A 14,756-nucleotide genomic window follows, 5' to 3' on the forward strand; every position below is an offset into this window, starting at 1 on the left:
TTGATGGGTACCCCTTTAATTTCTGGTTCTTTGACTTCATTAAAAAATGCTGCTATAGAAGTTTTGTACAGGTAGAGCTTTTCCTTCCTTTTATCCCTTTGGGATATATAGGTCAAGCAGTACGTACTGTTTAGTATTTTTTTTTTTTTACATTGTTCCAAATTTCTTTCTAAAATGGATAGACCAATTCAAAGCTATACCAACATTTGTCATTTTCCTCTTTTGTCAACTTTCCTTATCAGATGGGTGAGAACAGAACCTGTAGGTTTCTTTAATTTGCATTTCTCTAATTCTTAGGCATTTGGATCATTTTAAAAACTATTGTTGTTAATATCTTTCATTGCATCCTCTGAGAATTATTGTTCATATTCTTTGACTGTTTATCATGGTCTTGGAATAGTCTCGTTTTCATATAGCCCTAAGATTAGCTTTTTATATGCTTTGTGAAATATTTATGGAAAAGAAAGAGATTGCTCTTGTCATATCATTGATAATTAATATTTATTATTTGCTTCATTGCAGTGGATAGAGAACTGGAATCAGGAAGAGAGACTCATCTTTTTGAGTTAAAATCTGGCTGTAGACACTTGCTAGCTGTGTGAGTCTGAGCACATAGCCTTAGTTTCCTTATTTACAAAATGAGCTGGACAGGGAAATGGCAAACCAGTCCTATATCTCTGCCAAGAAAGCCCCAAATGGGATCATTTAGACTTAGACACAGCTGGAAAACAACTGGACAACAATAATAGCATGGCTAGTATATACATATATTCAGCAAGAATATATTACTTAAGGATGGAGAAAAAATGGTAGAGTAAAGACAGGAACTCCCCAACTTTTTCCCCCAAACCTCTCCAAATTACTTTAAATAAGGATTCTAAACAAATTTTAGAGCATCAGAATACCCAAAAGGGAGAAAAATATTTTCAAGCTGAAGAATATATTACTCTTAAGCTGTGTGCCAGGTGATATTTGAGCCAAGTAAAAAGGGAAGAGAATAAGTATTTATTAAACACCGATTATCTGCAAGGTACTATGCTAAGTACCTTTTAGAAATATTATCTCAGTTGATCTTTGTAACCAGCCTTTGAAGTAGGTGCTATTATTATCCCTAATTTTCATTTGAGGAAATTAAAGCAATTAGAGTTGCCCAGGATCACATATCTGGAAAGTATCAGAGACCAGATTTGAAATCAGATCTTCATGTTCAGGCCTAGCTTAATCCATGAACTAAAGTAGCTATTTGTTCCTCTTTTTTTCCTCCCTAGACTCCATGTGGGAGTAGTTTTAGTTTTCCCCATCTAGATGTTTTTATTTGAGTGAAATTAGGTTCTCTATGTTCCTTTCTGTGACAGCTATTAGTCTTGGGGTGAAAAATAGAGAAAGGTTTGGGTGATGATGTTTGCGTCATGTAGGATAGAAATGTGAAAAAATAGATAAAATCTAAAAGACAAATCGTTGTTTTTTTTTTTTTTTCAAAATTTTTGTCTAACTTTAGATTGTTTGAGTATATTTGGTTTTCGTGAATTTGACATTTATATGTAATAAATAGATTGATGGAATAGATGTCATTTTGGCAGGTAAAATGAAAATTTGATCAAAATTTTTTTTTAATGTGAGTTCTTTTGATTACTATTCTATTCATCCTATTTTGAATATTACTAATGAGATATGTCACACCCCTCCCCCCAAGAGCTGGGCAGTAAATGAAAGGAAGAGGCAGATTTCTGAATGAATTATTAACATCAGAACTATTCCAAGAACAGTTAAAATTTAGTTTTCTTCATGAGGGTGTTATGATGAATTTAATTCCAAGACAGTAAGACTAGACAGATTATTTACTCTGAAAGGGTTTTTGTTTGAGTGGGCAACTTTGACCTAAGATACTCACAGAGTAAAAGAACACTAAAATTAAAAAAAAAAAAAAGCTTTGGATATACCCAGATGAAGGCATAAAGAAAAAAAATAAAGTATAAGGATTTAAGAAGCAGACAATTATACTGACAATAGATGGATTTTTTTTTCTTTTACTATGGTTGGTTTTTATTAATTATTACTTTGTGTTCCATGCTTAAATAAATAACATAATTGTTGTCTTAGATCACAGCTGGTTGTGTCTATATTATGTTTTTTAGACAGCAAATATGTTCTGCATTGTGATTATGATGGCCATCATAATCTTGAGCTTTGGAGTGGCACGAAAAGCTATTCTTTCTCCACATGAGTCCCCATCTTGGACACTGGCTCGGGATATTGTATTTCAACCATACTGGATGATGTTTGGGGAGGTCTATGCTTCAGAGATAGATGGTAACTAGATTTTTTAGTTTTTAATTTTTTTTTAAATTTTGTAGTTTGTTATAATAAGGAAATCTGTGAATTTGATTGGAATTTGTGAGATGTGAGGCACATTCATAGTCACATATAGTTGACAAGATAAATCATGCTGTGTTCAATAATGCCAAAATGTAACTTATTTCTTCTGTTTTAAAAATTATCTTTATTTGTAGTTTGTCAAAGAAATAGTGAGTGTCCTCCTGGCTCCTTTCTTACTCCATTTCTTCAAGCGGTTTATCTCTTTGTGCAGTATATCATCATGGTGAATCTACTGATTGCTTTCTTCAAGTAGGTGCCAATTTTATATAGTAGCACAAACCAAAATGGTATTGGGGGAATTTGAATGAGGGAGAAGTTATTGCCTCTTGGTTACATTTGTTTCCCATATGTATGAATGACTGAGGTTTCAGATTAATATTTTTAAAATGGAAAATTCTTAACATAAACTACTGAAAGGGAAAAAAATGAAAAGTGGTAGAAGAAGACACATAATGATGAAGGGGAAAAAATGAAATCACTGAGAGCTGAAGCAAAGGGTGGAGAAAGTAAACACAAATTATACCAGGGAGAAATATTGGGACTCATCTGAATTCTCCCAAATTCCCTTCCAAACAGCTTTAAAATAAAGTCTCAAATTGAAGTCTAGACTGGACAAAAAGGTTGAGGTGAAACAATTTATGTTATGTCCATGTGGACATGGCTGCATTGTAAGTAGCTTTGGGGTTACTCCTTCTACAACAAGTAAGGGGATTAGAGAAATGGTCAGAAGATTGCAGGGGACTCTTTTTGGCAATAGATGTAGAACCCTGTAGCATTGCCCACACAAAGTTTGAGATTATAGTTCTAGGATGAAGAGGAAACCACTGGTGCTTCTAACTGCAGGAGAGCAGAGTCTCAGGTCCAAGACAGAAAGGAGTACTGGTGTTCGTAACTCCAAGAGAACAGGAGTCTGAATCACAATTCTAGGGTCATAAGAAGAGAAAGCTACTATGAAGCAGTAGCTCTGGTCACAGTTCCAGGATGGAGAAGACTGTTCATGGTTGATTATAGACTAGAGTATAGACCAGAACAGCAGTGACCACAACTCTCCCTTTATCCCTTTACCCTGGGGCCACCTTTAACATAACGTTTTAAATTAAGAAGGGGCAGCTAGGTGGTAAAGTGGATAGAACATTGGGCCTGGAATCAAGATATCTTATCTTCATGAGTTAAAATCTGGCCTCAGACACTTACTAGCTGTGTGATCCCAGAAAAGTCCCTTAATCCTATTTGCCTCAGTTTCTCATCTGTAAAATGAACTGGAGAAAGAAATGGCAAACCATTTTAATATCTTTTTCAAAATCCCAAATAGGATCAGAAAGGAATGGACATGACTGAAAGAATTCAATAACAATAAAATAAATCAATAAATAGACAGTAAAGATAAACAAACAACAACAACAACAAAGAATTGAATCAAAGAAAGTTTCTCTGATGACAGAGAAAATGTATACATAAACTTGGAAGAAGACAACAAAAACAGCTACATGTTATGGTTTAAAAAAAAAGGAAAAGATAGAAAGAGAAATTTCATTTAAAATAATCGTAGATAATATAAAGGAGTTAGGAGTTTTCCTGCCAAGACAAGCACAGGAACAATATTAGCACAATTACAAAATAATTTTGACAAAAATAAAGTTAGATCTAAATAAATGGAGATATATTAATTGTTCACGAATAGGCCAAGCTAATATAATAAAAATGATAATTCTACTTAAATTAATTAACTTATTTAGTGCTATACCAAACTACAAAAATTATTTTAGAGAAATAATAACATAGTTCATTTGGATGAATAAAGTAAAGAATATGAAGGAACCAGTGAAAAAAATTATGATGGACAATGACCTAACAGAACCAGATTTCAAGTTGTGTTACAAAATGGTAATCATCAAAACAATATGATACTGGCTAAGAAATAGTGAACTATATTAGATACACAATGCACAGCAATGCTATAGTAATCTAGTGTTTGACAAACCCAAAGATCCAAAATTTTGGGACAAGAACTCATTATCCGACAAAAATTGTTTGGAAAACTGGAAAAGTTTGGCAAAAACTAGGAATAGATCAACATCTCACTCTGTATACTAAGATGAGGCCAAAATACATGATTTAAGTATAAAGGAGAGTACTATAAACAAATTAGGGGAACTAGGAAAATTTTACCTGTCAGATCTATGGATAAATGAAGAATTTATGATCAAAGAAGAGATAGAGAGCATTACAGAATGTAAAGTGATAACTTTGATTATATGAATTTTACACAAATAAAATGAGTATAGTCAAGATTTGAAGAAAAGGAGAAAACTTACTTTTCTTTCTTTTTTTTTTTTACATAAAGTTTCTATGATAAAGGACTTTCTTTTCAAATATATAGAGAACTGAGTTAAATTTATAAAAGTATAAGTCATTCCCCAATTGATAAATGGTCAAAGGATATGAACAGGTAGTTTCAGAAGAAATCAAAGCTATCTACAGTTATATGAAAACATTCTCTAAATCAACATTGATTACAGAAACAAATAAAAATAACTTTGCAATATTGATTCATGCCTATCAAGTTGGTTAATATGACAAATAATGAAGAGGATATGGAAAAATTGGGATATTAATGCACTCTAGGTAGGCAGAGTTGTGAATGAATCCAGCCATTCTGGAAAACAATTTGGAGCTATGCCCAAAAGGCTACAAAACTGTACACTTTCACTCATCAAAACCATTATTACTATATCTGTATTCCTAAAAGATTAAAAAGAAAGAAAAGGAAAAAGAACTATATATATGTTCAAAAATATTTGTAGCAGTTTTTTTTGTGGTAGCAAAGAATTGAAAATTGAAGAGATGCCTATCAGTTAGAGAATGGCTGAACAAGTTTTGGTGTGTAATTGTGATTAAAGACTATTGTGCTGTAAAAATGATGAACAAGCAGATTTCAGAAAAACCAAAAAAAGACTTTTATGAACTATATAAAGTGAAGTGAGCAGAACCAGGAAAACTATATACAGTAATAGCAATATTATAAGATGATCAACTGTGAATGACTTAGCTATTCTCAGCAATACAGTGATCCAAGACAATTCTGAAGGACTTAGGATGAAAAATATCAATCACTACACTACAGGTGGGCAACTTCTGTCCAGAGAGGTCCATAAGACCTATGAAATAATTTGCAAAGGCAGCCACAAGTGGTAATGAGCTGAAAGCTAGGTCCAACAACTTGAGTTCTATAAATTGATAATTTTGTATGGCATGCAAACATTATAAATATCCAAATGCCCTTGGCAGAAAAGTTTGCCCATTCCTGCTATAGAGAAAGAATTAATGGAGTGTGAATACGGATCATACCATACTTTAAAAATATTTTTGGCTAGTAGTTTCTTTTTTGACATGGCTAATGTATACATATAAAATGTATGTGTAAAATATGTAAAAATGTATAAAACATATAAATTGTCTTCTGAAGGAAGTGAGAGGGGAGGGAGGACGAGAATTTGGAATTCAAAATTTTAAAAAGATGAATGTTAAAATAATTATTACATGTGATTAGAAAGAATAAAATAAATTTTTTTACTTAATAAAAGAAGTATTGGAATCACAGAAAGAAATTTGAAGAGATGATGTCTTGCTAAGAGTTCAACTAGAAATAAGTAAAGGATATGAGATTTTATGTAGAGAGCATAGGATTGAGAAAAGGAGTTGGAGTATTACAAGAAAGAAATAGAATATGTTGGTAAATGATGGTATAGAAGTAATTTGGGGTATTTTTTCCCATGTGCAAATGCTTCAAAAAGTTGTTAAGAGTGAGGAATATAGAAAATCTGTTTGAGCCTAACAAGACAAATACCATCTTTTACTTCTAACAGCTGGTCAAGTCTGTAATGAGTTTTGTGCCCCAGGACACAGATGACCATTTTGGTGACTTCTGAGCAGAAACCGTTCTTTATTATAAAGGCTTTTCTTGCCAAAAAAGTGAACTGAGGTACCTCTGTGTTCTCCCTCACTGGAATTCTTCAAGCATAGACTGAATGATTATTTAGGAATATTTACCAAAGATTCTTGTTCAGTTATAGATTGAACTATAATTGACCTCTGAGGTACTTTTACACTGATTTTGTGATTTTTCTTTTCCACCATTTTGTTGAGCCTGAGATCAAAAGATCCTGAAGTTTTTTCTGTGATTATCTGTAGCAGATAAATGAAAAAAAAAATCCTAATATGTCCTGAGATAATTCTCAGTATTCGCAACGGAGAGACAGTGATCTTTGTACTTTGATTTCTCAACTGAAAATTGTTCCATTGATAAAACTGTGATCACAACAATGAGACTGATTTTTTTTTTCTCATAAAAATCTACGATAGGAATGTTGACAAATATACTTCATCCGTGACAGGGAGTCTAAAGTAAGAATTATAGATGTATTCATTCAGCTTTTCATCAAATATTTTATCAATCAATATAAAGATACATCTAAGTAGCATAATTTGTCTTAAGTTTTAGACTACCTGGCTGATTAAAAACTTGTGTGTGTGTAGGTTATGGTCACTATCTTCAAATATTTGAAACACTGTCATATAAATCATTACTGAAAGTGGATAGAGTACTGGGCCTGGAGTTAGGAACACTGGAGTTCAATTCTGTTTCAGATAATTGGTAGCTATGTGACTCTGGACAATTAATTTAACTATTATTTTACCTCAGCTACCCCATCTTTGAAATGGGGATAATAATAATACTACTAAAGGTTTTTTTTAGGATCAGATGAGATAATTGTAAAGCATGTAGTATAGTGTCTGGCAGAAGTAAATGCTACATAAATGCTATTCTTAGAATCATTATCATAATTATTACCTGTTGATTTGGAGGATAGAAGAAATGACTTGAAATTATGGGAAAATAGATTTAAACTTAGGATATGGAAGAGAGCTCTCCAGAAAAAGAATAGGTTGCTTTATAAAGTATTGAGTGAGTCCTTCATCATGGGTCAGAGGTTTTGTCTTGAATATTGTAGAGAAGATTTCTATATTGGGCAGAATTTTTACTAGATAGCCTTTCAGTTCGAAAATTCCATGATTCTGCTTATTGTACTCATTTACTGTTCAACAAAACAAACATTAAGCACTAGCTATGTGCAAGGTATTGTTCTAAATTCTGAGTGTACAAAGACAAATAGGACACTGTGCCTAGACCTGTAGTAAAAATATGTGTCCGCATATCTGTGAAGTTTGACCCAAGCGGAGTAGGAAAGAGAAAGCTATAAAAATATATGTAAATTATTTTTCCTGCATTTGAGAAACTTAGACTTTTGTTGAACAGACAGAATTAGTATTCATGAAATAAGTGGTGGATAATAGAGTAATTTATAATAAAGTGCTAGGTGAGGTGGTTCAGATTTCAAGTATCATTACGTTAAGTAGTTAACTTAGGAATGTAATCAAATCAAATCAAAATCATATGTACTCAAATGTAAAATTTTAGTCAGGAGGGACCTTAGAGATCATTAAAATTGCAAGCTCCTTGAACATTGAATAAGGCATTAGACATACATAGGGACTTAAAACATATTTGTTGAATGAATGCTAAATGAAGCATCTAGTTCAATCATTTTCATTGTCTTGATGAGAAAACTGAAGTTCAAAGTCCTTTTCCATTTTTTTTTCTATAAGAAGCTCTCTTAGTCTGACATAATTTCATTGAAAATTCCTTTATACACATAAGAATATCTTTTCTCTTGGGGGCAGTTCATAGAATTAAATTAACTGCATTAAAATAATAAAATTAGTAAGTGATCATTGGAGTTTGGATTAATTCATGCAAGAGCTACTAGATAAGTGGAACTCCTATATTAAAAATTGTGTAAATGATTTTACAAATCTCTGGTGTATATTTTCTTACTCTCCCCAACCCACCCAATGAATTTCAATTAGTTGGATTTTCCTTAAGTTAAATTGATGCATAGTGAGTACTAGACAATAGTTTCTGTTCATGATATTGAAGGATTAAAATAGTTTCTCTTTGACTGTAATTTCTGTTCTTTATATAACTTCTATATGAATGTGCTCTCACGATTAACTGGTAGAAAGTAGAAAATATAAGGCCATTGGGCATTTGTTTCACTAGTATAATGTTTTTAGGATATAATGAACCAGATCTCTCATAAAAATTGTAAAACAGTCAGCTTGAATATGTCAGAATTGCCTTTCTTGCTTCCTTTCATAGCAATGTTTACCATCAGCTGAAGACCATTTCAGATAAACTGTGGAAATATAATCGCTACCGATACATCATGACTTATCATGAGAAACCATGGCTGCCTCCACCTTTCATTTTATTGAGCCATATGTTCCTGCTATTCTGTTGTTTCTGCCATCACCGAAATTATCACCCAAATGAATTGGATCAAGAAGAAGGTGATGTTGGATTAAGTAAGTATTGCTTAGCTTTCTGACTTAAAAAGAAAAATGAAAGGCAGTGAGATGAGGGTTATAACACATAACTCATTGCAGATGGAATTTAGGTATATAATAGTAGGAGGATAAGGGATAGTTAAATGGTGATTGGAAAATAGCAACATATGAACAAATCCATCAGATTATTTCACTGTGGGGTATATGACCTGCTGGTGATGACTAAATGAAGAGTAGTATAATGAAGAGTAGACTTACTTGATTATTTTAGGCAAAAGAAAATTTATGATAAATGTTAAATGTATGTTTGTGGACAAAGTGCTACTAATTTATCCATAAATACAAATGTCAGTGTAACAGCAGCAGCAACAGAAGGAGGGGTAGTAATACTACAGTAATAGTAATAGTAATAGTAGTAATATAAGCAGTAGCAGCACCAATACCAAAAGCAGCAGGAGGAGGAGTGAAGAAAAGGAGGAGGAAGAAGAATAGAAAAAGGAGGTTTTGAAGGTGAAGATTCCTATAGAAACCCCAAAACTTGTTTTATTAGCATCTAGGACTCAGAAAGTAATATCCATGATTTGGCCACTTTCCTAAAAAGGAAAAGGCTTTGAACAGGCAGAAATGAGATGAAGATTTAAGGTAGTAATGGAGAAAATGAATAAACTAATTTTTGTTTGCCTTTTGATAAGTGGAGAATCTTATTTTGGGGTAAAGATAATATGATGTAGTGATTATAGAAAATCAATGAGCCTGGGGCTGGTTTTGAAAGAAGTTTTTTTTGCTTCAACATATGTATGTAGGGGACTTTCTGGCTGAGAACCAGAAAATACATTCTGAGTTATCCTATATATATAAATTACTGGTTGCTACAAAACTTTTGTGGACCTGATTAAAGGACAGATTTACCTATGTTTGTATCCTATGTAAAAGAATGCTTAGTTAAATCCAATTGGGTACACTTGCTGGACTTTGAGGAGAATGGAGAGCCAAGGTACAGCTTCCACATAGCTGAAAAAGTGATTTTTCCAAAGTCTAGCTGTTGCCTCACGTTGTAATTAACTATTTGTCAACTGTTACAATGGATAGAGTGCTGAACCTAGAGTCAGGAAGACTCATTTTCCTTGAATTCAAATCTGACTTTAGATACTTCCTACCTGTATGACCTTAGGCAGGTTACTTAACCTTTTTTGCCTCAGTTTTATTATCCATAAAATAAGTTGGAGAAGAAAATGGCAAACCATTCTGGTATCTTTGCCAAGAAAACTTTCAGTCATGATTGAAAATGACTGAACAAAAGATTTTGTCTCTAGGATCAAATATAAGTTTCTCTGCTTGACTTTTGTAGCCTGTCACAACTAACCCCAACTCACCTTGACAACCTTATCATATTTTGCTTATCTTCTTGGATTCTAAACCCTGCTGAAATGACCTTCTTGCTGCCTCTCACAAATAATAATTCACTTCGAAATTCTTTGGTTTGTACTGTTATTTCCTAAGCTTGGAATTCATCCCACCTTACCTTAACCTTATAGCCTCCTTTGTTTTCTCTAAAAATGTTTTCACTTGCCACTTTCTATATGAAACTTTTCCTGATCTCTCCTTTTATCACTCCTACTCCCATTTATCTTGATTTTATTTTCTTTTTGCTTATTTGTTATTCCCTGTTATTTCCTAGGATAGAATGCAAGCTCCTCAGAGTTGGAAACTTTCATTTTTATTCTTTTGGTCCCAAGACCTAGTAGACATAGTACTCTAGCACACAGGAGGTGCTTAATAAATACTCTTTGGTCAATGGATTCCTGAATGGCTTTCCCCTGAAAGTGCCCCTTTCCTGAAGTGCCTCTAGTTAGAAATTCCCTTTCTTCAAAACAAAAATAACATTAAAAGATCACTTATCTAACACTATGAATGTGATTCCTGATGAGGTATGGATTTGGGGTACCCAAATGAAATTGAGGTTTAGTGACAGGTTCGGGGTTCAGGGAGTCAAATGGAGCTCCCCTGCAACTCCTCAGGATTGGATGCAAGGGTAGGGAATCAAATGAGGTCTAGTGGCAGCGAAAGAGTCCCCTGTAAAGGAATTTACAGACTGGAAAACCTAGATTGATAAAAGAGGTTTGTTATGGAAATTGAAAGTAAGGTTAAAGTCTAGTTAACAAAAGGTGAAGGTAGAGATAAGAGGGCACCGGAAACAGTGTTCCAGTAGGCAGAGATCCTTGACGTGTCTGGCATAGGGCTGTCATGTTTTGAACCTCTGCAAAGAGAGGATTTTAGTCATTTTATAATGAGAGATTTAGCCAAAAGGACCTATGGGTAAAGTCCCAAATTGGCTCCTCGATGAGTTTCATTGAGGACTAGAATTTGCTTGGTGAAGGTTGGGAAACCTGAGCAGATCATTAGAATGGGGGCTGGGACAGCCCAATTTGGCTCAGATCCCATGGGGGCTGGGAGAGCCCGGATCTCCTATTGGAATTCAGAAGGGTGCTTTTGACCAGGATTTGTGAATCAAAGGCCCTAGCTTCCTCTATTGATAATGTATCAGCTAGGGAGGGCTAGGAATCTGAAAGGAATAAATCTATCTGAAAGGACTAGTTTCTTAAAGAGACCATAACCCACTTCAATTCCCACAAAGCTAACTCTTAGACAAATGACATTTTTGGTGGCATCAGCTTTACTGCTATCCAGGAATAATACCTTACCTGCCCCCTCTCATCTTGTGCTCTGTCCTGCTGATGAGGTTTGAATTCCCTCAATTTCTGGTGATGATGAGGTTAGTGGCAATAAGAGAGTTGTTAAAAATCCCCTTTAATCTGCTGCAGGTTTCACTTATTCCCGAATTATTAGTTGCAAAACGAAAGTTTATTATTGTATAGAAATCAGTTTGCCAAGGGACTGACTTGTATATTGGCAGAGTCCTATTGGGAAATGAAGTTTTGGCGATGAGAGAATGCTCAGTGTGCAGGGTCCTAGCAAATTGCTTGGCCATCTGCAAAGAGCTTAACTGAGAGAAGCTATTATATGAGCATCTTGGTGGGGGTTGGGACAGCCCAAGCTGATCAAACCTGGATTCTTCAATTGGATGAAAATTTAGAATTTCCATGGGAGTTGATTTGCCCCTGAATAGTATTGCTTCTCTTATCCTGGGAGAATGGGTCCTGTCTCTAGACTCCTTGGAGCCTGGGAGATCCTGATCGCTGAGATCAGAAAAGGGGACACAATCTCTAAGAGTGATAATCTTAAAGCCAACACAGCTTCAGTAAAGGGAACAGTTTCCCTCCTGCTTCACTGCCAATAGGCTCATAGCTTTTATTACTTATTTCTTTATACAAGCCTGGGAGTAATTTATCTTCTTGTAAAAATTCTCCAGGAAAGCTTATTGTTTTTTCCCCTAGATTAGGACACTGCTTATAAGAATTGAAATTTTTATCTCAATGGCTCTGCTGTGGTAGTCGGAAGTTTGTTTTCTAGTTGGAAGAACATCTATTTGGTTGTCTACAATGTTTATTCTGGAATATGTAATATAGATAGATAAATAGATACAGATAGATATCTATACACATACACAGAGAAAGAGGGAGAGGGAGAAAAAGAGACTATTTTGATTGTTCTAATTTAGCCTGTTTACAATGGAGGAGGAATAGATATTCATAAATATTCAGTTGAATTGAACAAACTTTATTTAAATTTCTACTATATGCTAGGCACTGCTGTAGACTCTAGATCACCCCCAGCCCACAACCAATTTCTATTCTATTGAGAAGGAAAAGGGAAGGGAAATGATAACATGTGCATTGACAAAAAGTAAATACAAAATAAATGCAAATTTAGATCATGCTTTGTTTTGGCTTCTACTTAGTCATGACATTGGGCAAGTCACTTAAACTATCTCTAGGTCTCAGTTTCCTTCTTTAAAAAATGAAGGAGATGGATTAGAGAGCTTCTGAGATCTCTTTCAATTCTATTTGTGAATTGGCTGAAAAATGTATTTGAGTAGATAGAAAAGAGGAAGGCTTGTTAAGATATTTTAAGATACTACTCTATCCCAAGCACTGCACTAAGCACTGTATAAACATTTTTTCATTTGATCTTCACAACAGCTCACCGAAATGGGTATTATTATTCTCATTTTACAGTTGAGACAGGAAGAGTTTGCCAGGGATTCAGTAAGTATCTGAGGTTGGATTGAACTCAAATTTTTCTAACTTCAGATCCTGTGGCTAGAAGGAAGTTGTACTCATTATATTGTTATTTAACAATATACCAATAATTCTAAGTTCCATTATTAATTATTATGAGATTAGTTTGTATGGTGTCTCCTTATGGATTCTATTATTATCAGAGGACAAGAAATTCTCTGAAATCTCATCTTAATATGTTCTTGTTCAGTCTGGTTCAACTTTTCACCACCTCATTTGGTTTTCTTGGCAAAAATACTGGAATGTTTTCCCATTTTCTTTTCCAACTCATTTTTACAGATGAGGAAACTGAGGCAAAGGGGTTAAGTGTTTTGCTCAGGGTCACACAGCTAGGAAGAGGAGTTTTCCTAACTCCAGTCTTGGCTCTATACAGTGTTTCACCTAGTTGTTCAAACTAATATACTCTGAATACTCACAGCATGTAATTTTTAATTCTGAGGGATTTTGAATTTAAATCAGTGCCTTGGAGGTTTAATGACAGGTGCACCTCATTCTGCCATTATTTGTTTAAAAGAAGCAGAATTAGGATCCTTGGCTTACTGGTAGGTAGAGTTTGTTCTCATCTGCTCCCTATTACCGTCTTAAACTTCCCCTTCTCCCTCTAGTCTTAGAATTGCTTATTTCATTTAGAATCCGATGCCCCTCTCTTGTTAATTTAAAAGTTTTTGAATCTAAGGTACATGTTATAGTCCAGAGTGAAGCAAACCCAATGATAGGCTGCAAAACAGTTCTGCCCTCCAGGGGCTGCGTATATTAAGGCTTCTCTAGGAATTTGCCAGTCAGTGACTTGCAGTCTTTGCTTGTTGGATTGGATAGGAATGGATCAGATTTAGAACAGACTGTATCCTGAGCTTCTTATGCTCAGAGCCTTCATCCTATGAATGTAACATTCTAAGCCACTGAATTTCTGACTATGTATAGATGTGTTTGCTTGGCCAGTTTTCCTTGTACATTCTGCATGTTGAACTTGGCTTCATGTAACCAGTGTTAAACACAGGACTATAGTGCCATCAGGTGGACATTAACTAGAAAACATGAGCTATCTATCCAGGTTCCTGATATTGGAGGACCCTGAGAATTTAGTTGTGACAAATCCAAAGTTCTTTCTGACTCAACTGGTATTTCTTAACACAGAAACTATGAAGAATTCTCCTCCTTTAAACTGTCTCATAATTAATCCTGTAAATTCTTAACTATGGATTAGTAGGATTTTTATGCTGAGTTGTAAAAAAATTCCCTTTCTCCCTTCCTTTCTCCCTTCTTTCTTTCTTCCTTCCCTCCCTCCGTCCTTTTCTTCCTCCCTCCCTCCCTCGTTGCCTTCCTTCCTTCTCTAAGATGCTGTCTACATGATTGGTACTGTATATTATCTCATTTTCTCAGAACTATACCTAAGTGAAGAGGAACTCAAGAAACTCCATGCTTTTGAGGAACAATGTGTGAAAGAATACTTTCATGAGAAGACAGAGAATCTGAATTCAAGCTGTGAGGAAAGAATACGAGTGACCTCTGAAAGGTAAGATTAAATTTTTTTTTCCTTTTCTTGAAACTTAACTGCCAACAAAATAAAATAATGGATTGTGGGGGACCAAGGCAATCAGAAGATTGGTTGAAAAAGATTCATTAGATTCCTAATATTTTTAAGCATCCTAATAAAAGAGAGTATGAATGCACTGATGCTGTTTTTTTGCAACTGAGAGCAAAGCCACATTGCTTATCCTTGGTCTATCCAGAAAACTTTGTTTTAACAACATGGTCACAAATTGTTTCCTTCAC

General features: G+C 34.4%; 1 protein-coding gene across 1 annotated transcript in view; it reads left to right on the plus strand.

Moving 5' to 3' along the window:
* TRPM6 (transient receptor potential cation channel subfamily M member 6) overlaps positions 1 to 14,756 on the plus strand; it is a 154,645-nt gene that overhangs the window by 86,309 nt on the left and 53,580 nt on the right. The window contains 4 exon segments of the mRNA XM_074281417.1: positions 2,136 to 2,310; positions 2,511 to 2,625; positions 8,597 to 8,802; positions 14,364 to 14,496. Coding sequence (XP_074137518.1) covers positions 2,136 to 2,310; positions 2,511 to 2,625; positions 8,597 to 8,802; positions 14,364 to 14,496 — 629 coding nt within the window.

Source organism: Sminthopsis crassicaudata, chromosome 1, assembly GCF_048593235.1.
Source record: "Sminthopsis crassicaudata isolate SCR6 chromosome 1, ASM4859323v1, whole genome shotgun sequence".
Taxonomy (NCBI): domain Eukaryota; kingdom Metazoa; phylum Chordata; class Mammalia; order Dasyuromorphia; family Dasyuridae; genus Sminthopsis; species Sminthopsis crassicaudata.